At 38.0% G+C, this 25,038-nt stretch overlaps 1 protein-coding gene across 1 annotated transcript in view; it reads left to right on the top strand.

The window, feature by feature from the left end:
* The window catches only part of TM9SF3 (transmembrane 9 superfamily member 3), a 70,509-nt gene that overhangs the window by 19,762 nt on the left and 25,709 nt on the right, over positions 1 to 25,038 (top strand). The window contains exons 3-9 of the mRNA XM_047701999.1: positions 480 to 602; positions 4,943 to 5,103; positions 6,127 to 6,204; positions 11,368 to 11,499; positions 13,576 to 13,742; positions 18,295 to 18,389; positions 22,252 to 22,382. Of these exons, the coding sequence (XP_047557955.1) occupies positions 480 to 602; positions 4,943 to 5,103; positions 6,127 to 6,204; positions 11,368 to 11,499; positions 13,576 to 13,742; positions 18,295 to 18,389; positions 22,252 to 22,382 (887 nt within the window). The remainder of the gene's footprint in view (positions 1 to 479; positions 603 to 4,942; positions 5,104 to 6,126; positions 6,205 to 11,367; positions 11,500 to 13,575; positions 13,743 to 18,294; positions 18,390 to 22,251; positions 22,383 to 25,038) is intronic.

The raw sequence follows: 25,038 nt of genomic DNA, 5'->3' as shown, positions 1-25,038 counted from the left end.
AATGAATCATCTCTAGGGGACCTTTGAGTAATTTATAAACAGTGACACCTGCTAGATAGAGATTTATATTTTAATCTTTCTAATTATGAAGAGTCACTGGGATTCCTCATAGAATCTATGGCCTCTAGTGACTTGTATCTCTAAGAATGTTAAAATGAATTTGTATCTCAGAGATATTATAGCTAGAAATCATTCTATTTAGGATCATAGTTTTGAGTTTTTGTATATGTTAAGTGAAAACTTTCTTATGTGTCTTAAGCTTTTTTATTTTTGTTTTTTTAAGCCCGGTTACTCATTTAAAATTATTTCATCAGTGTTCTTCTATAAAAAGGAAAAAATTACATACTGAACCCTCATATACTTATCACCCAGATTCAGCAATTACGAATATAGATTTTAACTTCAGGAGATGTTGGCTTTTTCTTCCTATAACTATCCTACAAACCAGTATGCTAATTTGCAATTTTTACCTTATACAGATGATGTGATGCCAGCCACTTACTGTGAAATTGACTTAGATAAAGAAAAGAGAGATGCATTTGTGTATGCTATTAAAAATCACTACTGGTACCAGATGTACATAGATGACTTACCAATATGGGGTAGGTATTATATTGTGTGTTATATTTAAAGTTTGGGAATATTTGCATAATAAACATGACTTATGTAATGAGTCTTAAGGTGTTTGATTGTACAGTGTGTTTTTGGTATTTTCCACAGAATGATTTTATGGTCCCCTAGTACTTGAAGTGGTTTTAACATTGCCAAACTTTGTATGAAACTCCCTCAAGATATGACTTTTATGTAGTATAACTTTTCAGATTCAAGGAATTAAAAGGTATTTTGAACGGTCAGAAATATCCTCCCTTCTCCCATTTTTTTTTGTATCTTATTTTTGACTTATTCTGTCAAATACAATCAAAGGAACTAAATAGGATTTTGAAGTTTTATTTTGGCTTTCTCTCATGGGGAACTGGTAGTATGGTTTTTAGATAAGGCAGTCTCCTGAATTACTTGTTTCAGTATTTCCTATGTTATTTTCCAAAACACTATATGTTTAAAATTTTTTTCATGGGTTTTTTTTTTTTTTAAAGATTTTATTTATTTATTTGACAGAGAGAAATCACAAGCAAGCATAGAGACAGGCAGAGAGAGAGGAGGAAGCAGGCTCCCTGCTGAGCAGAAAGCCCTATGTGGGGCTCGAACCCAGGACCTGGGATCATGACCTGAGCCGAAGGCAGCGGCTCAACCCACTGAGCCACCCAGGCGCCCCTTTTTCATGGGTTTTTAAGATTTTTTTTTAAAAAGATTTTATTTATCTATTTGACAGACAGGGATCACAAATAGGCAGAGAGGCAGGCAGAGAGAGAGAGGAGGAAGCAGGCTCCCTGGGGAGCAGAGAGCCCGATGCGGGACTCGATCCCAAGACCCTGGGACCATGACTGAGCCGAAGGCAGAGGCTTTAACCCACTGAGCCACCCAGGTGCCCTGGTTTTTAAGATTTTTATTTTTAAGTCATTTCTACACACAACATGGGGTCAGACTTACAACCCCAAGATCAAGAGTCGCATGCCCTACTGCCCCACTGAGTCAGCCAGGTGCCCCTAAAAATTTTTATTGTTTTAGCTCTTATTTATCTGTATTAATGGAGAGGAACTATGGTGTAGTTAATACAAACCTGTGTAAAATTCAAACTTTGTATTGGACTTGATAAATTATTTTAGATTTTTTAAGGATATATTTACACGTAACTTTGCAGGAGAACAATATTAGGGAAAAGAATTACATTTATGTACTGTTGAAATGAGTTAGCAGGTTAGTATAAAGTAAGTGAATATTCTAAAAGGGGCAAAAAAAAAAAAAACCCAACCTGGGTAATTGTGTACTTACTGCAATTGGCAGGGCATTTGGGGATCACAGTTGCTCTTTGTCCCTTTGTTTCTCATATGGGTGACAGCTTGCAAGACACAGGGCTCTGCCAGATGTGTCCTAGTGACTGGGTAGGTCCCATAGCTGGTTTGGCTGCATGAAGATGGTGAACTTGTTAAGAATCCGATTAAATTGTTTTTAAATGCAAAGCACAGTGAGCTATCAGACAGTGTGTTTGATCATATTATTCTCTTAGTTTTGTTTTGTTTTTTCCTTTGGACACCTATTCCTATATATAATGAATATTTTAGTTCTTAAAATTGTTAGCAGACTACTATATTTGTGAGCAGCAAACTGAAATACTGAAAATATCAGATCAGAGTTTAATGTAGTGCAAAAATGAAATTTGTAAGAAAGTCAATCTCAAGATATAATTGTATGCATCATTGCTACTCTGTTGCATGTTAATTAGGTATAAATAGTAAGCATTTCGTATAAATGACTATAATTAGTATTACATTAACACCAACATTTCTGTGATCAGCAAGGGTAGCAGAAGACGTGCTGAATATTCACTCAAGATTTCTGAGTCTGTAGTTCAAGAGAACCCGTTAGTTAGGGTCTCCTCTTTTTTTGCTGAGAGAGCAGGTTCCTCCTGTGCTCTTTTCCATTGCTTTTGGGTTTCTTCTCCGGAACCTTAGTGTTTTTTCAGTTATTTCTGTGGGTCCCCTTAGCAACATGGCAACTGTGCTTTCCTGTCCTAAAATAAATCTTTTTTAGCCCTGGGATTCTAGGGCCTGCCATGTTTAGGAGAGTACATTTGGGTGTCCGAGAATGTCTGAACTATGGGAATTCTTGGCAGAAGGAAAATTCTTATTTGGCTTTTTTGGGGTAAGTGTTTCCGTGTCTTTTTAAAACCCTGTAGAGGGCGCCTGGGTGGCTCAGTGGGTTAAGCCGCTGCCTTCAGCTCAGGTCATGATCTCGGGGTCCTGGGATCGAGTTCCGCATCGGGCTCTCTGCTCAGCAGGGAGCCTGCTTCCCTCTCTCTCTCTCTCTCTCTGCCTGCTTCTCCATCTACTTGTGATCTCTCTCTGTCAAATAAATAAATAAAATCTTTAAAAAAAAATAAAAAAATAATAAAAAAAAAATAAAAACCCTGTAGAGGGGCGCCTGGGTGGCTCAGTGGGTTAAAGCCTCTGCCTTCGGCTCAGGTCATGATCCCAGGGTCCTGGGATCGAGCCCCATATCGGGCTCTCTGCTCAGCAGGGAGCCTGCTTCCCTTCCTCTCTCTGCCTGCCTCTCTGCCTACTTGTGATCTATCTGTCAAATAAATAAATAAAATCTTAAAAAAAATAAAAAAATAAAAACCCTGTAGAGAATAGCTTCTTATTAGGTGTAATTGTGTTTCCACTCCCAGAGTTTTCACTGTAGATAGGTAAATAAACCTTGGTGAAATTAATTATTAGAAAGATTTCATTATCCCTCTGCAACCCCAAATACAATGATTAACTGTATTCCTTGAATTTGTATCAATTTGAGAGAAATTTTTTAATTAACTTTGGTTGATAAGCAAATAAGCTTAAGAGGAAGAAATGATCTTTTCTTCCCCTAATACTTTAATGAGATGCACTGACCAAAGAGGGAAGGCCTTAAGGAGTCACTTTTAGTGGATGACCACTCTTGGGAAGTCTGTAGGTTTGATAGATTGATAGACATAGATAACTAGCTGACAGTATGAGGGTACAAGGGGTAGATCTCAGCTACCACCTGTTGTCCTGACACTGTTTGAGTGTTCTTTCAGTATCCCAAACTATGATCAAAATTACCATTTTAGGGGTGGCTGGGTGGCTCAGTTGGTTAAGTGTCTTCCTTTGGCTCAGGTCATGATTCTAGGGTCCTGGGATCAAGCCCTGTGTTGGGCTCTCTGCTCAGTGGGCAGTTTGCTCCCCCCTCTCCTTCTACCCCTCCCCTCTTGCTTGTGCTCTCTCTCTCTCTCTCTCATAAATAAATAAAAAATCTTCAAAAAAAAAAACAAAACCAAAATTCTCATTTTAAACTAGTGCCTCATTAACATTTGTCCTCAATGTTCCTTTTGTTTTGGTGATTTCCCAAGGATAGGTCCAGTACTTGAAGCATAAAGAGGAGGCATTTTAAGTTTTGGTATTGATACACACATATATGCAGCTTACTTAGGAAAGTGTAGATCTCAGGCTATTAGAGAAAGTACTAGATTGGGCCTCTGGAGAACTTGGTTTTAATTTTAGTTTGACTACTACTAACTGGGTGACTGTGGCAGATGTTGACTATACTTCCCTGAAATTTTCAGGAATTAGGAAGTAATACGGTGATAATTAGTACAATGAAGGTGATACTCATGACAAAGCATGAACTTTGAGGACTAAATTAGTGATGGATTTTGCTGATTCTTCATGGCATGACCATGGTTTATGTTTGCCAAGGAGTTTTTTTTTAATATTTAATTTTATCTTTTCAGTGTTCCAAGATTCATTGTTTATGTACCACACCCAGTGCTCCATGCAGTATATGCCCTCCTTAATACCTGCCACCAGGCTCACCCATCCTCTGATCCCCCCTTCCTTTTCAGAACCCTCAGTTTGTTTCTCAGAGTCCACAGTCTCTCATGCTTTGTCTTCCCCTCTGATTGCCCCCAATTCACCTTCCCTTTCCTTCTCCTAATGTCCTCCATGTTACTCCTTATGCTCCACAAGTCAGTGAAACCATATGATAATTGACTTTCTCTGGTTGACTTATTTCACTCAGTGTAATCTCCTCTAGTCTTGTCCAGGTTGATTTACAAAAGTTGGGTATTCATCCTTTCTGACGGAGGCATAATACTCCACTGTATATATGGACCATATCTTCTTTATCCATTCGTCTGTTGAAGGTCTGCCAAGTAGTTAATAAAGAGTAGAAGTCCAGCCTGTACTTTTGTCCTTTTCTAATGGTGAAGAATATGCTTGTTTATAAAAACTTTTTAAATGGGCTTTTAGCTTGTAACATATTTTAAAGATTAAGTGATATTACCTTGTATAAAGTGTTATTTATTTTGTAGGTATTGTTGGTGAAGCAGATGAAAATGGAGAAGATTACTATCTTTGGACCTATAAAAAACTCGAAATAGGTTTTAATGGCAATCGAATTGTTGATGTTAATCTAACTAGTGAAGGAAAGGTGAAACTGGTTCCCAATACTAAAATCCAGATGTCATATTCAGTAAGTATTAAAATGTATAGAAGAAGAAGTGTTTGTGACCTAATGGCAACAGTTAAGTGTGTTTTACTACTTTAATAAATGAAAATGAGCTAAAACAAAGTATTATTAAAACTGTATTTCCTTAATGTATATAAGTAAGCCTTCTAAAAGAAGGGAGATTTGCCTCAGGTCTGTATTAGAGAATTTCGGCATTTGCAGGACTTACCATTGGCTACAGCAAAGTTTACCATTGCAACTGAGCAGTTAGAGCTAAGCCAGCCATGTCTTTTCATGGTTATATTTTTAGATTGCAGCATACCTTGTTGTTTCTCTTTCCTTTTTACTGTTGCAGATAGAGATGATGCTGTATTGAAAATTGCTGGATGGGTATAGTTTACCATGTTTTGCTTTATCAGTTGGAATAAGATACTCCTGCAGAGTAAGAGCTTCTCAGAGCTCTTTGCAACTGTCAAGTTAATTCTGTTCCATTAGGATTAAAAATAGTGGAAAGAAGAAAAATCTGATGTAGGTAGCCTCTCTCTTTGCCAGTTTTTTCCCTGATAACTGGAATGAATCCATTGCTAGTAGCCAGTTTTTGAAAGTTTTTTTTTTCACTCATGCATATGTAACTAGTGCAAATGATATTTATGTAACTGAACTTATAAAGAAGTTTGATAATTGTAGTAAAACTAATGTGATCTAAAGTCAAAGATGGATAGATTCTTATTTTAATTGGGCTAGTTAATTCCGTTCTTAACGTATTTATCAGGTCAAAGTATACAAGTCAGCAATAGTTAATAGTCCTTGAAAACTGAAGTGATCCCTCTAGGTAAAGTTGGAAGTTCTGTTAATACAGAGAGAAGAAAGTTGGTTAGTTTTTTATCTTAGGTGTTTCAGCTTCTCAAATTGGCAGGAACTTTCTACCATTTCTCTAGCTTCTTGTTCTAAGTGTCCAGATCTTTACTAATTTTGCTCAGGGTTTTGTTATAAGCTTATTAATTTGTTTACTGGCATTTACTTTTAAGTGAAAAAAATTTTTTTCAGGTGAAATGGAAAAAGTCAGATGTAAAATTTGAAGATCGATTTGATAAATATCTTGATCCATCGTTTTTTCAACACAGGGTAGGTAAACTGTGTATTTTGAGACATTGATTATGCGCTCGGTCAGTTTAACAAACACTAACAAGCATCTGCCATATGCGGGGCACTGTGCTAAGGCCATGGAGTTCAGACACATTGGACTTGTGATTTCACATGTAAGCTTAGAGTCCGAGGGTGATAGAGAGTTTTAGGGGAGCAGTCAAAAGCCCCCTTCGTCATGCCTATGCTTTAAACCAATTTTGAGTAACACAGGAAAGAAACAAACCAAAAGCCAGAATTTTACTTTTATTATTAATGATGCTGATACTGAAAAATGTGACTTACTTTGTGGGCAGGTGGCCATGTTAATATTGAAACTCAGAATTAGACTGACTTCTTGCGCTCAGTGCTGGGCTGTTTCAAGCTTCTGTATGTGAGCACCTGCCCTTGAGAAACTTACAATGTGCAGAAACAGCAGAATGTGTGCTTCGTCTAGAAAGGAAGGGATGAGAGTGGAGTGAGACCAGAAACTTTTGCTGGTAGAAGTCTTTCCACATAAAAAGGAACATCAGGACTGGGAAGAAATGCCCCCACTTCCTACCAGCAGATTCAAGATGGAGCTCAGCTCATACGTCCACTGACATTGTTGCTGATTTTGTACAGGTGGTAGCTTTGGTTCTTTATAGGAAAAAATGGATTTTATTTTAGTGGTTTCCTCCTTCAAGGATGGAGATTAGAGGACATCAGAGGATAATGGAGTATAAGGGGATATATCCATTCGTCTGACTTTCTTCCTGACTTGCCTCTTCTGTCTTCTGATCTGATCTTTTGGACTGGAATTCTGAAGTTTATTGGTAATCTAAGTTTTTGTGGTCTAGTATTCATATCATTGTTGCCAGACTTCACTGGAACCTCTCACTACTTCTAATCTTCCTCTGGGTCCTAGCATGTTACTCCTGGAGCTAAAATTTCTTCCCCAACCTCCTCCACTTCCCCTCCCCCCAGAGTGTTCTCTTCACATGTCGTGTTCATGCAGTCTTGACCATGGTTGAGGTATAGGCACAAATTAACTTAAATGTTTAGATAGTACTCAAAAATACAAGGGCTCTCAACTGAGATTTTCTACTGGAACACGTGAGCCTGCCTTGTTTCTCATGCCGTTGGGTGTTGATAACTTGAGGGAAAGGCTGCCATTTGACATTTTCACTAGTAGAACAAGGCCCCATATTTCTCCTTTCAGCGGTTATTAACTGAGCACCTGCTATGTGTCAAGCACGGTACTAAGTGGAGGACATTAGAGAATGAAAGTCCAAGATTTGCATTCTCTTGGAGCTTACCCTTCTAGTAGGGGGAGATACGTAATAGACATACTAAGTTAACGGTATAGTGTGTTCAAAGATACGTCCTTCAAGAAAGAGCAGTGGACCAGGAGTGCCACAGGCAAGGCTAGTTGAAGTTTGATTGTGGTGCTCGGAATAAGCCTCTGAGACGGACTTTGGAGTCAAAAATTGAAGGAGTTGATGGAAATCAGAAATATGGATATGGGGGACAGCGGAAGAGTATTCCAGGCAGGGGCAACACCTTTGAAAAGCCTGTTAGGTGGGAATGTGCTTGGGGAGCTTGAGGAATAGCAAGGAGGAATAGCAAGGAGTGTGGCTGGCACAGGGGAAGGGGAGGAGGGGTGGATGAGGTCAGAGAGCAGTGGGAGCTAGACCATCCATGGCTGCTGGGGAGCCTTTGAATGCAGAGAGTGCCCGGTAGTGTTTTCCGCAGGGAATGACAAATCGCACTTCTTTTTTTAAAAGGATCACTCAGCCTATTATGTGGAAAAGAGGCCATGTGGGGGAAGGGGAGAAGCAGGGAGACCAAGAGGCTGTTGCAGCAGTGCAGTGAGAGGGGAAGTGGCTCAGACCAAGGTGTAGTGGGGGAGTTGGTGAGAAGGTGTGAGACTGTGAGCATATTGTGAAGGGGAGAGCCGGGTGGGATTTCCTGATGGAGAGCAAGATAAAGGTTGACAAGAACTCTACAGAGTTTTTGGCCTGAGCAACTATTAGGGCCATCATCAATGAGGCAGAGAGACCGTATTTGGAGAAGGTGCGGAGGGGAAGTTCAGAGTACAGTTTGAGACATGTTGGTTTTGACGTGTCTTAAGACATCCAAATGGAGATACTTAGCACCGAGCCCAGTATATGAGTCCGGGATTCAGGAGAGGGGTCTGGGCTGGAGATATGGATTGTGCAGCCATTGGCATATAAATGGTATTTAATAAAGCCGTGAGATTGGATGCAGCTAGGAAGAATATAAATAGAGTATAGAGTAGAAATAGAAGGGGACTAAGGACTGAGCACTTGGGGGTGGTAAGAAAAGATTCAGGAGAGTAGGTGAAACCAGTTCAGGCTCTGGGGAGATCCCAGTAAGGTAGGAAGGGAAAGCTTTTGTGGTGTTCTGGAAGCCAAGAGAAGAAAGTGTGTCATGGAGGAGAGGGAGATTAGTTCTGCATTGTTGCTGCTGGGTCAGGTAAGGTAAAAGTGACTTTCAGATTCATTTGGAGTCATCCATAAACTTGACAAAGAGCGGTTTGGGGATAGTGGTGGGGCAGGATCTGAACAGAGCTGGTATAAGAGCATGGAGGAGAGGAGTTGGAGACTGCAAGTTTCGCAGCTAAGGGGAGCAGAGAAATGGTGTGGTAGGAAGGATGGAATCGGAAGGTTTTATTTTGAGATGTAAGAAACACTTTTATACGTGGAAGGGTTCAGCAGCGAGTGCAAAACTGACAGTGCAGAAAAGAGAGAGGAGAATTACTGCAGCCAGTTCCTTCAGTAGGTGGGAGGGGCAGGGTCTACTAGCTGACAGTAGGGATGGTTTCTAATACTACCAACACAAGCTCAGGAGCATGAGCTGGACACACAGTGTTGCTGCCGCCCACCTAACCGTGGGCACAACACTTGGTTCCTCAGCTTTCTGCCTCCTCCATGGTGAAGCACAGATCGTAGTACTGTGCACTGTTGGGATATTCCATTCCATAGTGCGCATAAAGTCGTTAGTTCCTATTTGACACATAGCTGGTGCTTAGTGAGTGGCACTACTCGGGTATGTATTTCTCCAATGTCCTAAAATTTGTGATGAACCCAGGGTGCTGCTTTTGGGTTAGCAACCCTAGGGGGTGCTGGAGTCAGCAGTTCATAAGATTAGTAAGCCTTTTGTGACATCTGGTTTCTTCATTATTTTTAAGAAATACTTCCCTTGATATAATAATTTTGAAATCATAACAGCATTTTATAATTTTTGGAATAAAAGGATATTATAAAATGTCAGGTTAATGGTAGTACCTTATAATGGGTATTGGTTTAAAGTTATGTCTTAGATTAGAAAATAGCAGGGAGCTTTGTTAGAAAGTTTTGCACTTTAGGTGTATCTTTCTTATTATTAAATAGTAACTATATAAAACTACTTTTCAGAAATTTGAGAGAAGATATGAAACATAAATATAATTTTTTCTCATCTTTTTTTGGATCATTAATTTCTCAGGGTGAGAACAATATCAAATCTTTGGAAAAGTCTATAATTACAGACTTTGAATGATACTTTAATGATAAACTTAAATCTTATATAACCCTTTTTTGTAAATATTTCAGAATATAATGCAGTCATCATTTCCTTTGTAACTTCAGTAGGTATTCAATAAATTATTAAATATAGGAAAAAATGATTTTATAAAGACGCAGAGGCAATTGGCTATCTCTTGTTTTTCAGAGAGAGTCACAGAGTTTGTCCCTTGCCAGAAGCCTCAGGGTGGGGAACAGAGCTAGGGCTGCCCTTCACCCTAGTGCATATACTTAGCATATTCGCTCAAGTTAAATCATCTGCATATGTACCTGTAGTTTAGAGCAGGAGTACATCTATGAATAATGGAATATGTAGATGAGAGGTGTTATGGAGATAAGAAGATAGGAAGAATGAAGGAACAAAAGATCATGCAAACACTTTGAAAGATAATAATACAACAGTTTACAACTTGTAAATTTTCCATGCGCTTTACATTTATTATCTTATTTGAGCCATATAACCACTCCAGAGAGTAGATACCGTTGTAGATGGGGACCTTTCTCAATTGCTGATGGCTGGGTAAAGGTGCAAATTTAGGGGTGCTAAATGAGACGGGGGGGGGATAGCACCTCAGGGAATAAAAGAGATGTAGAGTCTAGCAGAAAGACTGATTTAAGAGTGGAACAACTTCTAGGAGATTGACAGAAAGAATGAGAGGCTAGAAGGAAAATGCAGAAAAATAAATGAAATTGGGGCCTTGCTGAGAGAAGAGGAATTTTGGAACTATCCTTCAGGAACTTTTGAGAATTAAAATATAGAAGAATTTGAAGTCAGATGCACTGAGTTCTGAGATGCACTCAGAGATAGTGTACCTTGTTATTATAAACCAGAATCTGGACATAATTCTGTGACATACGGGTGAGTGAATCAAAATCGAGAGTCTTGGGAACACTGGGACATGATGGGGTACCTCATTGTTCTCTGTACCATGGAGAGCTCATGTAGAAGGGAGCAAATAAGGGTGGTAATAGGATAGAGAAGATGAACTGGATGGAGGAAGTGGAGCATATCATTCCGGAGGGTGGCTCAGATCCATGGCAGTCAACTATGATGGTTCAGTCTTTGGAATTTTGAAGAGGTTTCCAGGTTGTTGCTCCGTTAGAGGGAAGGAAAGTAATATTTATTGAATATTTACTGCTCTGTGCCAGTCATGGTATCATTCTTTTTATATGTGTTATGAAGCCATACAAATCAGGATAGTATTAATTGTCTTCCTTTTTGATACAGGAAAGCTGGGGTCACATAGCTAGAAATTGGCAGAGTCTGGGTTAAAACCCAGGCCTGTTTGACTTCAGATTCCGTGTTCTTTGTGTGTGGTGCTAACTAGCATATGCCGTGTGGTCCAATTGTATTTTATTTGTACAATAAAATTGATTGGGAAAATATATGTGTACGATAATCATGTTTTTAACGCATCTGAAATTTACTTTTTGCATAATGACTACTCACCCCAGTGTGTCTTAAGTTTGGATATTTATATAAAAGTTTAAAAAAAAAAACTTTTTTTTTTTTGCACTAACATGCTGCTGTTACCATGAAACCTATGAATTTTGTGACTGATTCTTAATGTTCGTGATATTTTATTTTCTGTTATTTTAGATTCATTGGTTTTCAATTTTCAACTCTTTCATGATGGTTATCTTCTTGGTGGGCTTAGTTTCAATGATTTTAATGAGAACTTTAAGAAAAGATTATGCCCGGTACAGTAAAGAAGAAGAAATGGATGATATGGTAAGCAAACATTTTACGTTGTATTTATAAAAATGATTTAACTCAGGGTTATTTTGAATGTTGGAATGTAGTTTACATGAGTTTCAGAATTCAGCATTTTCGGGTTTTAGAAATGTGTAAAACTCCCTAAGGGATCTCTAATCAAATATATTAATGTTTCTACATGGTCTGATTACCAGCCCCATAATCAAATATATTTGTTTTTTTCAGCAAAACATATGAATGTTCACCTTAAGTGAGATAAACAAACAATACAAATAACCTCTTCTTCACTCTCAAGTTTTGCCACCAAGTAAGAATGTGGCAGGCTTCTGAAACGAACTTTCAGTTTTCAGAGCTTTTGATTTTAGAATTGCAGCAAAGAAGTTGTAGAGCTATACTGACATCTTTCTAATACTGTTAAATACTGCATAAAATTTAGGGAGTGGGTGAAAGGATTAGTTTGCATTTAGTTTAGTAGGGTCAGAGGGGGGTTTTGTTTTCTAAATTCTTTTATGGTATTACATGTAGTGTTGTAAATAAGTGGAAGTGTGTTCTGTAGAATATATATTTTTTAAGACTTTATTTATTTGCCAAAGAGAGACATAGCGAGAGAGGGAACACAAGCAGGGGGAGTGGGAAAGGGGAGAGGACCCTGGGATCATGACCTGAGCCACCCAGGAGCCCCCGTTCTGTAGAATATTAATGGCTGTTGTGTGTAGATATGCCCTGCCATTAAGTAAGTTTGGAAAGGAGTTAGACAGATTAAAATTTTAATATGCAAATGTGCATTGTGAAGTATCACAGTGTAAAATATAGAAAGCACATTTGGTGCTTCTCAAACACATCTGACCAGGATTACCCCCAGCCCCTAAAAGGCCAGATTATTTTAAGGGACTGATACTTCTCAAGAACTACTATTTAGATACTTGCTTCTTCAAGTTGGAAAGGAAAAATTGAATACTTTTTACAAAGTGCTATAGAGGGCGCCTGGGCGGCTCAGTGGGTTAAAGCCTCTGCCTTTGGCTCACGTCATGATCCCAGGGTCTTGGGATCAAGCCCCACATGGGGCTCTCTGTTCTGCAGGGAGCCTGCTTCCTCTTCTCTCTCTCTGCCTGCCTCTCTGCCTACTTGTGATCTCTGTCTGTCAAATAAATAAGTAAAATCTTTTTTTTAAAAAGTGCTATAGAGGGCGCCTGGGTGGCTCAGTTGGTTAAGCGACTGCCTTCAGCTCAGGTCATGGTCCCAGAGTCCTGGGATCAAGTCCCACATTGGGCTCCCAGCTCCATGGGGAGTCTGCTTCTCCTCTGACCTCCCCTCTCATGTTCTCTCTCTCTCTCTCTCTCAAAATAAATAAATAAAAATCTTAAAAAAAAAAAGTGCTATAGATAGTTAAATAATATTTAATAGATAATATATAACTTTGATATTTTCCTCATATATTTTCTTAGAATCCAGAATATAAAGGACTTTTCTGCATCTTTAGGGCATCTAGTACTGGTTTCAATCTTTTTTTTCTTTTGTTCTCCACCTGGCCCCTCATTATATTTGTGCCACAGGTGTGATGTAAATGTTCAGGGAACCAAAGTGCTCCTCTCTCATTTTGAGCATTTCTTTTTGCTCCTAGACCTTTTCTTTTTTCCATTCTTTGATATTTTCTGAGCACAACTGGGAACCACCTTCCTGAGGCCCAGTAAATGCCATAATACTTTATAAGTTATTAAGACAGTGATTATTTTAAATTTGAAATGTCTTTTCTAGATATTTTGAAACCCTTTAAATAGGTATAAGTGTGGAGGGAGGGAACTTTTTTTTTTTTAAGATTTTATTTAATTTGACAGAGAGATCACAAATAGAGAGGCAGGCAGAGAGAGATGGGGAAGCAGGCTCTCCGCTGAGCAGAGAGCCCGATGTGGGGCTCGATCCCAGGATCCTGAGATCAGGACCTGAGCAGAAGGCAGAGGCTTAACCCTCTGAGCCACCCAGGCGCCCCAAGGGAGGGAACTTTCAACTGGAGTTGTAACTTTTCACCTACTTTATGTATTTTAATTTCATTCTGAATGATTTTCTTTTCTCTGTGCATATATATGTATATAGGATAGAGACCTAGGAGATGAGTATGGATGGAAGCAGGTACATGGAGATGTATTTAGACCATCAAGTCACCCACTGATATTTTCTTCTCTCATTGGTTCTGGATGTCAGATATTTGCTGTGTCTCTTATTGTTATTATTGTTGCAATGATAGAAGATTTATATACAGAGTAAGTACATGTATTTAACTTTGTTTTTTCTTGTTCTTAAACATTTTAAGTCAATCAAAATTAAATATTTGCTTATTTCAGTTATCTTAGAATTTAAATAGCATGAATGTTATTATTACAGATAAATAATGGACAGTTATCCTCAGCTCGGAGTATATTTTTCTGTCACATGCTAAAACTTACTAGCCTAACTGAACATTTTTGGTTGGTTACAAAGGTTATGTTTCATTAGAGGTATGAGCAGAGTTACTTATCAGCCATGGCTGTTTGACGAAATGAATAGTCATTTTCTTGGAAGCTGTAGATGCAGTTAGATCTTTATGAGACACACAAGGAGTTCACAGTTATTGAATTAGTACTTCATGTTTATCTTCTAAACTGGGAGACTCTCTACAGAGCAGAAGAGAAATAATAATATTTAGGAAATATTTAGTATTATATTTGTTAATTTTAATATTTAACTATTAAATAATAATTAATAGTAAAAAGGGTAGTAGAAAAGGCACATGATGTTAGAAAACTAATTGGATGACTTATCTGACCTTTACATGGTTTCTAGTACATTTTCTTCTTTGAGAACAGAATTGGTTACAAGAAAAGTTTGCATTATTAGAAAAAGTTGTACATTCACAAAGATCTCGTCGTTTTGAATGGTCCTATAACCTGTGCTCAGAGAGCCACAACCTCAGTGAAGCAGGCACACTCTGAGCCTGGGTGGCTGGGGTTCTGACTCAGGCTCTTTAGACACTGCCCCATGAAGTTCTCTCTCAGCATGATGGTTATTTCCAGTTACATTTCATAATGCATTCTTTCTTATATATGCCTGGATTTGGTGGACAACCAGTAAATTGTTGCTGAAAGAATAGCTCTTGATTTTTATGTTAAATATTTAACATTAATAAATTATTCTTTCTTCCTCTAGACCAGAGAAGCTCCTTGAGAGCAAGGATTTGGTCTTAATTTATCTTTGAATTCTCAAAATACCTACTTAAACATGTGAAAGTTATACAGTGCTTGTGAGCTGGTGAATGTATTAATCAGTAAGGCTATTTCTCTGTAGTTTTTTTTTCCTTTTTTTTTTTTTTTTTAAATTTATTTGACAGAGATCACCAGTAGGCAGAGAGGCAGGTAAGCAGGCTCCCTGCTGAGCAGAGAACCCAATGCGGGGCTCGATCCCAGGACTCTGGGATCATGACCTGAGCCGAAGGCAGAGGCTTTAACCCACTGAGCCACCTAGGCGCCCCTTCTCTGTAGTTTCTATTTCTTTAATATAGCCTTTGCAATCTATTTACTGAATAAGCTTTAAAATAATCGTCTAAAACCTAAATTTCAGTGTTTTTGTGGGTAGTTCATTTTTTTGGATACAGTATATTTCAGAGGAACTAAATCCCAAGTACAAGAAAAACAGTTCAAATCTGCTGTAAAGGCATGCTTTACCTTAAATACTGGATTAAATTTGTCACTTGGGCATTGACGTTGACTGTATAGTCACAGTCTTCAGAATTACTAGTGGGCAACCTCTCCTAGAATTCAGGTTCTTGCCTTATTCCTTCTCAGATGTCAGGGTTACAGTTTTGACAATTCATTTTTTAATGCAGAAGCTCTTTTGCTTATAGACCTTCAGCTTTAGAAATAAGAAACTTTCTAATAAATGGTATTAGCTGGCAAGTCATGCACTGTTATTTTAGTCTGCCATTATTAATGGTCTTTCTGTGTTGTTGCTTATTTGAAGTGAGCATACTTAATCATATCATTAGTATTAAGCCTATATTATTTTGATATCAAAGTGACTAACATTATTGAGGTTCCATTACGTGCTTCATACACATTCGCTGTTTTAATTTTCATGCCGATCATGTGGAGGGGCTGCTGTTCTCTCCATTCTCCACAGGAGAAAAGTAAAGTTCAGAGAGGTTAAGTAATTTGAGATCATACAACTGTTTGTAGGGTATTAGTAAGCTGGGATTTGAACCTAGGCACCCTCACTCCACAACTCGTTTCCTAATTTGGTCTGCTGTGGAAGTGAAAATAGAGATAATAAAAATGCAAAGTAGTAAGAAAATAAAAAACCTTGCACATGACATTTGTAAGACTCACTCCAGAGGCAGAATGATTCTAAAACATAAAAGGCAGATAATGTAACATGTGAACATTATTTTGTGTTGGTGATGACTGTAGCAATCAGAGAAGAAAAAATAATTAGATAAATAGAGGATCAGTATCAGTGTAGACACCTGTGAGTGTGATATTAACTCCTGAGAAGGCATAGTGTGGGAGAAGCTGTGGGTAAGTCTGGAAAAATACTGTTGCTTTCTGACTTTGGGTGGGCAGTGGTGAGCTGGCAAGTGTAAGCAGCTCCTGAGATGTTTCCCGCCTCGAGTCTTAGAGACGTGAACGAGTAGGCGGTTCCCTATGTCAGCAGATTCAGTGTAGATGAAGATGGTGTATTTTGGGTGGAAAATGCCCATAGAATATTCATAAACGAAGAGATGAAGGGTATGTGTGATTTTTAAAACTGTGGCTGATACACTTCATTTAATGCAGTGTCTCTGGGGATTGCAAGCTTAAATCCCTGCTAGGCATTTTGGACTCTCAGTCACACGAGCATTCCTTTTGAACCCTCTCTGCTGATACTAAAAGCTTCTGACTGGTAATGGACAGGTCTTAAACTAAAGCAGCCTTTCAGTTTTCAGCATGGCTAGGCCCATGTCAGTCTTCACACACCCAATTCCAAACAGAGAATGGGTCAGATTTTTTAATGATAATCTGAAAGGAGACAGTATTTGAAGTGTTTGAATTGCTGAAAAGACAAATTTTGCTTTTAAAAACTTTGAGACCCACATCTTTTAACTTTTTTCTTTTCTTTTTTTTTTAAAGTAAGATCTGTACCCAATATGGGATTCAAACTTAGGACCCTCAGACCCAGAGTCACCTGCTCTGTTGATTGAGTCAGTTAAGTGCCCTGAGACTTAACGATCTTTGAAAGATGGGAATGATATATTCTTAAATTACTACCACATTTATATTTAGCTATATATTGGTGGAAACTAAACACTATAATGTTTTAACTATTAGGTATCATACCCACTTTAAGAAGTTGAGCATAGGTGTTTGGGCGGAGGAGTGCTACATATTTCAAAACTATATGAAATCTTTGTATTCTACATAGGTGTACAGTGAAATATAATAATTTTTTTAATTTGGAAGGTGGTTAATTTATGAAAATTGTATATCTTCCCAGTGCACACATGAGTGTGATGTTCTTGTAAATTCTCTTTAAAAGAATATTCTTTAGCTCAGACTGGGAAGATTATATGTTCTTTCTACAGACTTTATTTTACCTTCCTAGTTATGCTTAGTTTCAAAAATAGTCTTTACTATTAGTGGTTTAAGTACATTTCTATATTATGGCAAATGATAGTCACTTGTCATCTTAATATTTGTCTTTGCAATTAGGTATTTAAAATATTTTGTTCAGGGGTGCCTGGGTGGTGGCTCAGTGGATTAAAACTCTGCCTTCAGCTTAGGTCATGGTCTCAGGGTCCTGGGATTGAGCCCCACATCAGGCTCTGCTCAGCAGGGAACCTGCTTCCCTCTCTTTCTCTGCCTGCCTCACTGCCTACTTGTGATCTCTCTCTTTCTCTCTCTCCATCAAGTAAATAAATAAATTCTTTAAAAAAAATAAAATATTTTACTCAGTTTTATTTAACAGGAGAGTTGGTCTGAATTCTCTAGATGTCATTAGTGGAAGATGAAGTTAGAAATTGTTGATCTGAGGGGTGCCTGGGTGGCTCATTCAGTTAAGTGTCTGACTCTTAATTTCAGTTTGGTTTGTGATCTCAGGGTCGTGAGATCGAGCCCCGAGTTGGGCTCTGCCCTAGGTGTGGAGACTGCTTAAGATTCTTTCTCTCCTTCTGCCCCTTCCCTCCCTTCTCTCTCCCTCTCCAAAAAAAAAAAAAAAGAAGAAGAAGAAAGAAAGAAAAATTATTGATTTGGGTTAATGTTGATTTGTGGACCTATGGATTTTTAAAAAATAATTTTTAATAGTATAAGGAAAATGGAATAGGAAGTCTCAGTGTTACGCTATTTAAAGTAATATCACTAATACAGACTATATAACTTCTACTTTATTTTTCATTTCTATCAGTGGGCAAGAATCTTAAGCAATTAAATTATAAAGGGGAATATTCTAATTATTTTTCTTAACATCATATGGATATCCGTATCCATATGATGTGATTGGTTTACAGGGTTGCAAAACAATTTTAGTGCCAGCTTCTAAAATTTCGCCAAAGAAATGCGAACTATTTGTTTAGACTATATTATGAAATTTAACTGCAGATTAAAAAAATGAGTATCAGCTTGTGCAATATTAACTAGAAATTCATTCACCAGGCACCCTTTGGAGATCCTTTACAGTCCAGGATGATATTTTTTGTGTTCCTGTTAAATTTATCTTTGAAATTAAACTAATGTTAATGTGATAGACTCTGTGATATTTTCTTTAAATTGCCGGCTTTAACTTCTCACATATGTTGTTTCGCCTTTTTAGGAGGGGATCAATGCTTAGTACAGCCATATTTGTCTATGCTGCCACATCTCCAGTGAATGGTTATTTTGGAGGAAGTCTGTATGCCAGACAAGGAGGTAATTTACAAGTTATCACTTTGTATTTTTAATTCTAGATGCTAATATTTTACTATGAGGTATTTGGAATTTAAAATGGACAGATCAGCCATTGTAAAAGACTTTGTTATCCTGTTTCACATAATCTCCACCAAACCTGCTCTGTGGTCTGTCTTTTATGGAATCCCTGCATTTTGTGTCTGAAAATTATGAATAATTAATAAGATTATCTCCATTGTCTTCTGTGAAGTTAGCCCTGAGGAACACATAGGAAAGAGTATGTTCAAGTTATTGATACTATTTTGCTTTGAGGTGCCTTACTCCCTAGATGTGCTCCATGGGAGGCTTCCACGCAGAATGCATAGCATTACAGCTGGATATAAAGGCACATTTAATGGCTTATGGTTAAAGTGTCTGGACTGGAAGGAGAATAGGAAGGAGAGCTATTTATTTCTGTTGACTCTTAAATATTTATCAAAGGATCCTGCACAAAGATTTCTGTTATTCTGTGTCATAATCTTGCCAAGAGCACTTCATCTTAAATACACCCTTCCTTCTTTCCTGTTGTCATCTGTAAATGATGGGGGTACATAGATGATACAAAGGTACTGCTCCTTGGTGTTTCTTTCTTTGATGGCACTCAAGGGTCTTCAGGTTATTTTTGTTTTCCCTGTGACTAGGGTCAGAAAAGTACTGGAAGTAGTAGATTTGCATATTTCAGTTTATGAGTGAAGGGCTGTTGAAAGACCTTAAAATTATATTCCTATGGATAGAGACTTTCTTGTGTGATTTTCCCAACTCATCCTAAGCAATCAGCATTAAGGAATCCTGCCTTTTGGCAACTAGACTTATATGTTATTAGCACTCAGAGCATACATAGGATCATTTAAAATTCATCCAGGGTATCCTGGTTTACCATTGCTTTTTTTATTGGTCCTCCTAGACTTAATGTGGTGTGTACCTTCAGTATAAATAATTCTTCAGATTGCCTGAGGGAGCGTCATTATGGATTCTTAATTATTTTAGTTATCTGTTCAGTGTCTATATTTTACCTTCAGATATGGGAAACAGGTCTTATATGGGGCTACCATCCTTAGGAACTAAGGATGCCAGAGTTAACTTCTGCTTTGAATATGACCTGGAAACTAGTTAGGCTGTGACCTGCAGAAAAATATCCATAGCAGTAACAAATTGTTTAAAACAGGAAATTTATTTGTACTTGGACATAAATTTGCTTTTAGTTTGATTACAAGTTAAGAACACAGCCAAACTTACTTAACTCTTTTTTTTTTTTGGAGATAAAGAGAGTGCACACAGGTGGGGTGGTGGTTGGGGGAGGGACAGAGAGAGGGAGAGAGCGAGAATCTTAAGCAGGCTCCATACCCAGCATGGAGCCTACCATGGGGCTCTATCTCATGACCCTCAGATCATGACTTGAGCTGAAATCAAGAGTTGGATGCTTAACTCACTAGCCACCCAGGTGCCCCTAAAGGTTATTATCTGATTGACAGCCCCTTGGAAGGTCTGATCATATACTAATATTTTTGTCTGAGTGATCCCTAAATACCGGGTCAATGTAAGAGATCCACCCAGAAAGTCAAGAATTTTTTAGAGTTATCTCAAGGTTATCTTGAAACTCAAGGTCTCCATGTTGTCCTCAAGGTACTGGATAATCCTCCAGACCCAATTTAAAGCTAGAGGTAGCCTGGAACTTGACCAAAATATCCAAGGGTGTGGTGAGCAGCAGGGAACACAATGCAGATGTCTGGGCTTCTCACTGTACCCAGTGGAATGTGTGATTCTTTTTGATTTTGGAGGGAAAGAAGTAATAGGATTGAATATGAAATTTATAAATACATGTGTGAATCCGAGAAGATAATGAAAAGTATAGGAAAGGAGAGTGCTAGGAAAGAGTTAGAATTAAAGAGGAAAATAATACTGTAATTTCCACCCTTTTTGTGTTGTTCAAATGCTGAATACTAAGTCTTTCTTTATGTGGAAAGGAGGGGCTCTTGAAACTTACCTGAGAAAGAAAGAAAATAGAGTTGAAAGTTCAGAATCAAGGAGTTTTTCTGGAGGAATGTCAAAGTTTGGGGTAGTAATTCTATGAGATAGATGTTTAAAAGAGCTTTACATAGGACAAAACAGAAGTTAGGGTATTGCTTGTTTGCTTATCATACTTCCTATTTAGGTCTCTATTGGTTTTGGTTGTGGGGTTGAATTCTAATTGTGATCCAGTAGGAAATCTTTGTGTTTTGTTCCTGAGCAGTATGCAGGTGTTTCCTTGGTAGTGCTCTTGCTTGTACACTCTGCTATATTGGAAAGATAGCTCTGTGTTACTCTCTTGATCAATATGAATGTCATCTAGAATTTTTTATTACAGAGTTTAAAATTGACATAGTTTCCTTTCTTTGATTATTTAAGTAACAGATGCTCCCTGAACAGAATTTTGGCAATACAGAGAGATACAAAGAAATAGTGAAACTGGGGTGCCTGAGTGGCTGAGTTGGTTAAGTGTCCGACTCTTGGTCTCAGCTCAGGTCTTGATCTCAGGGTCGTGAATTCAAGACCCGGATTTTGTGTTATTTTTTTAAGATTTTATTTATTTATTTATTTGAGATAGAACAAGAGAGCAATAGAGAGTGCACAAGCATGGGGAGCAGCAGGCAGAGGGAGAAGCAGACTCCCTCCCGATCAGGGAGCTGGATGTGGGGCTCCATCCCAGGACTCCAGAATCATGACCTGAGCCGAAGGCAGATGCTTAACTGACTGAACCACTCAGCACCCCTCAAGACCTGAATTTTAAAAAAGAAGGAAAGAAAGAAAGAAAAGAAATAGTGAAACTTATAAGTCTATAGTTCTAATGGCTGAGAGAGAGCTCGTGAGATGCACTCTGTTGTCCCCCCACTTTTTAAAAATATTTTATTTATTTATTTGAGAAAGTAAGGGGGAGAGAGCACAAGCAGAGGTAGAGGAGCAGAGGGAGAGGGAGAAGCAGGCTCCCTGCTAACCAGGGAGCCTCATGTGGGGCTCCATCCCAGGACCCTGGATCATGACCAGAGCCAAAGGCAGATGCTTAACCAACTGAGCCACCCAGGCGCCCTATTTTTCCCTTTCGAAACAAATAAATGTAAATATATGCTTATAATCATAATTAGAATAGAAGTAAATTTAGAGCCCCTTACACCATTTTTTTTTCTTTTTAAAGCTTACATGAAACTCCAATATATAAAACTGTTGAAAATGGACTTGTTCTTGTTGAAGCGGGGCTTGGGGCTCTTCCTTCACCAGTGACTTCATGGGCACCTCTAGGAAGCTCTTGGACTCCGAGTACTAGTTTGAAAACATCTGTCTAGGCCAACTTGTAGCCTGGCAAGATTGAGTGACTTACAGTTCACAGCAGTCCAGTGGCAGGGTCAGGACAGAACACTGAAATATTTTACCATAATCCGTTCTTTTCCAGTACACCCACTTCAAAAGCTGTATTTTCACTGGACATACTTGCATAGCTGGACTGGTCTTTATTAGCCATTGTTCTGAAACAATTATTAGAGTGGCAGATTTTAAGATCTTTATATTAGAATTTTATTTATTTATTTATTTAAGATTTTATTTATTTATTTGACAGAGACACAGTGAGAAAGGGAACACAAGCAGGGGGAGTGGGAACAGGGAGCCTGATGTGGGGGCTCGATCCCAGGACCCTGGGACCATGACCTGAGCTGAAGGCAGACACTTAACTGATTGAGCCACCCAGGCGCATGTACATTAGAATTTTAAATAAATAATTTGATGCTAAAAACAGTTGGGTACCTTATGAACATCAATATATGACTCTCCCCCCTCCCCACCTCTGATTTTCATTGTTTCCTTTCTCTTTCAGGAAGGAGATGGATAAAGCAGATGTTTATTGGGGCATTTCTTATCCCAGCTATGGTGTGTGGCACTGCCTTCTTCATCAATTTTATAGCCATTTATTACCATGCTTCAAGAGCCATTCCTTTTGGGACAATGGTAAGTTGCTTGACTCTTACTTTGAAACTGGAAAAATGCAAGTGTTCAGATATGAGGCCTGCTGTCTCTCTGAAGTACCTCTTAGTAAGAAGAGGTTTGTTATTTGCAGCTCAGTCCTAGAAAGTTAGGTGAAGAAGATTTTTCAGTCCCTGCTCAGTCCTAGAAAGTTAGGTGAAGAAGATTTTTTTCTTCATTCTGTGAGCCAGTAAAGTGAAAGTCCAACTTAAAAGTATGACAGGAGAATACTATACCTTTTATCAGAGATGGGAGAAACTGGTGACTATATTGTAGAATAATAAAGAAAGGAGAGTATTTTAAGGTGATAGGTGGGTGCGTTGGTTGAATTAGGTAGTGAATCTTCTCCAGAACACATTTTCTTTTTTCAGTAGCAGTGTACTTATTTTTAGAATCTCATTAAACATTTATATTGATAATATGTGTTACTTTGGACATTAAAATCCTATCTCATTATCTTACCTGTAATTACAGACTTAGAAATATTTTGGATTTTTTAACTATATTAAAACTATAACACAGATATATACCAGTGCTTTACAGAGGTAACCCACAGTTTCCAAATTTCTCCTGTTGTTACCTTTTTACTAGAAGCAGAATTTTAGGCCTGAAGTAGACTTTAGTTTTAATGTACAGGGTGGAAACGTGTGTGCTCATGTACACATGTGTGCAAGGTGCAGGATGGTTACTGCCTTTCAGAGAGGCTATGTAATTTGGTCAAGGTCATACAGATCATGGCAGCACTGTAACTGGACTCTTTTTGAATTTTAATCTTATTTTGGTTTTCTTTTAGCTATGTGGGAGTTATCAAATGCTTTCACAAAAGTTCCAGATAATTTTGCTTTATAATCCAGGTTTTTCAAAGACATTGGATATATACTTTTACTAAATCTTTGATACTTCTTAATTAGGAATATTTTTGAAAATTGCCTTAAAATTGAAGAAGTTTTTTTTGTTTGTTTGTTTGCTTGTTTTTTTTTACAAGCCAAAGTGAGTGATAGGGTAAAGTAATTAATTACATTCAGAACTGGAAAGTAATTTACTTGATAGTAGTACCAGGTCATCAGAAAGTATCTGTAGGGAGTTAGGGACTTCTTAAAGATGATCTGCTGAATTAATTACTTTCATAGTGCTTTAGAAATGAAAATTCAGATTCTGCTGTAATTTTCCTCATTGAATTGATGTGGTGAAAATGATATTTTAAAGTTGCTTCATTTCACTAAAATTATAAATTTTACCACTCGTAAATGCGGTTTTAAATGTTAATAGTCAATGTAATTTGCCTTTAGATAACTTAGTAACTACTAGAATATAGTTTCAGGCTCCATACTAAGCCAGAGAAGGTTTATAAAATTGGTCTGTGGTATATAAAAGAATGGCTCTTGGTGTTTAGCAGGCTCCTAGAATACCATGTTTTTAATTTGCATTCTAATTTGGAGTGAAGGAATGCTAAGTGAAAGATACTCCATTGCCCTCAAGTTTTAATCAGATGTGTGCACTAACATTTTTTTTCTCCTTTTAAAAGTATCAAAATTTATGTAGAACATGAAACTTAAGAACTTGAGTTAATGTTTGACCTAGTTGTTCATTAAGTGTTTAACTACTGAAATTCGTATTTTTAGTTATTTGACTTACTGACATTATGAAGGAAGTGGTTGTATTGTCTCATTAACTCCATGGTTCTCAACCCTGGGTACACATTAGAATCCTTGGGAATTTTAATAATTTCAGTGCTCATGGCTTCATCCTAAGCCAATTAAAAATTATATTTTTTAATTTTTTAAAGGTTTTCTTTAAATCCAATCACTGGTGTTTACCTGATTCTAGTTCCCAGCATCTGTGGATGGATCTGTCAGCTGAGAGGCTCCCAGAGCATATGTTTCTGAGAAGCTGGATGCCCCTACTTAACTTCTGGTTTGCAAATCAGTCTTCAGATATTCCTATATGCTCTTCCCCAAGGCTTAGCTGTTTCAGTCCTCCATTCCTTCGATCTCTTGGACATCTAGCCATTTCTCTGGGTGATCTTGTCTCTAGTACTCTGTTTTCTCAGATATTCCACAGTGAAAGTTTAAGCCAACCTTGGTAAAAGTGACTTCAGGCTTCTGACTTGCCCTGTCGAGGCACCTGAATAATAGGGATTTTGCCCACTGGGATCTGGAATTTTATTGGAATACTGCTCTTGTCACCAAGACTAGCCCAAGATAAGACTGAAAGTGGGCAAGGTTTATCTTCGGACTCCAGCTTCTCTGCTCAGGTGTACCAAATTACACATAAAAGCTGTTAAATCCAAGACAGATTAAACTTGAACAATTATCAATCTTCTTAGCTTAATAAAGATAAAAGTAGAGGGTGGTGGTAATAATCTGAGCTGATATCTACTGCCTTAGGTTGAAGGGATGGTGCCTAAAGTCAAGAGAGTATTACAAGAAGACTAAAGAGAGCATTTAAATGAAATCTGGGGTCATGGACTCTCCAGAGACAAATAAACCTGTTCCTGAAGTTGGAGTGTTCTGGCCAGAGGTCTGTCCTGGCTACAGGGGAGAGCATGCACTTGAAATCAGACTGATTCTGAGAAGATAAAACCTTTTTTGGGGACCTTATTCAAGAATGATTTAGGTGTTATACCCAGAGTTTTTGGTCT

This window comes from Lutra lutra, chromosome 14 (genome assembly GCF_902655055.1).
Source record: "Lutra lutra chromosome 14, mLutLut1.2, whole genome shotgun sequence".
NCBI classification, from domain to species: Eukaryota; Metazoa; Chordata; class Mammalia; order Carnivora; family Mustelidae; genus Lutra; species Lutra lutra.
Note: the sequence above shows the minus strand (reverse complement) of the source record. Positions and strands in the feature narration are given on the sequence as shown.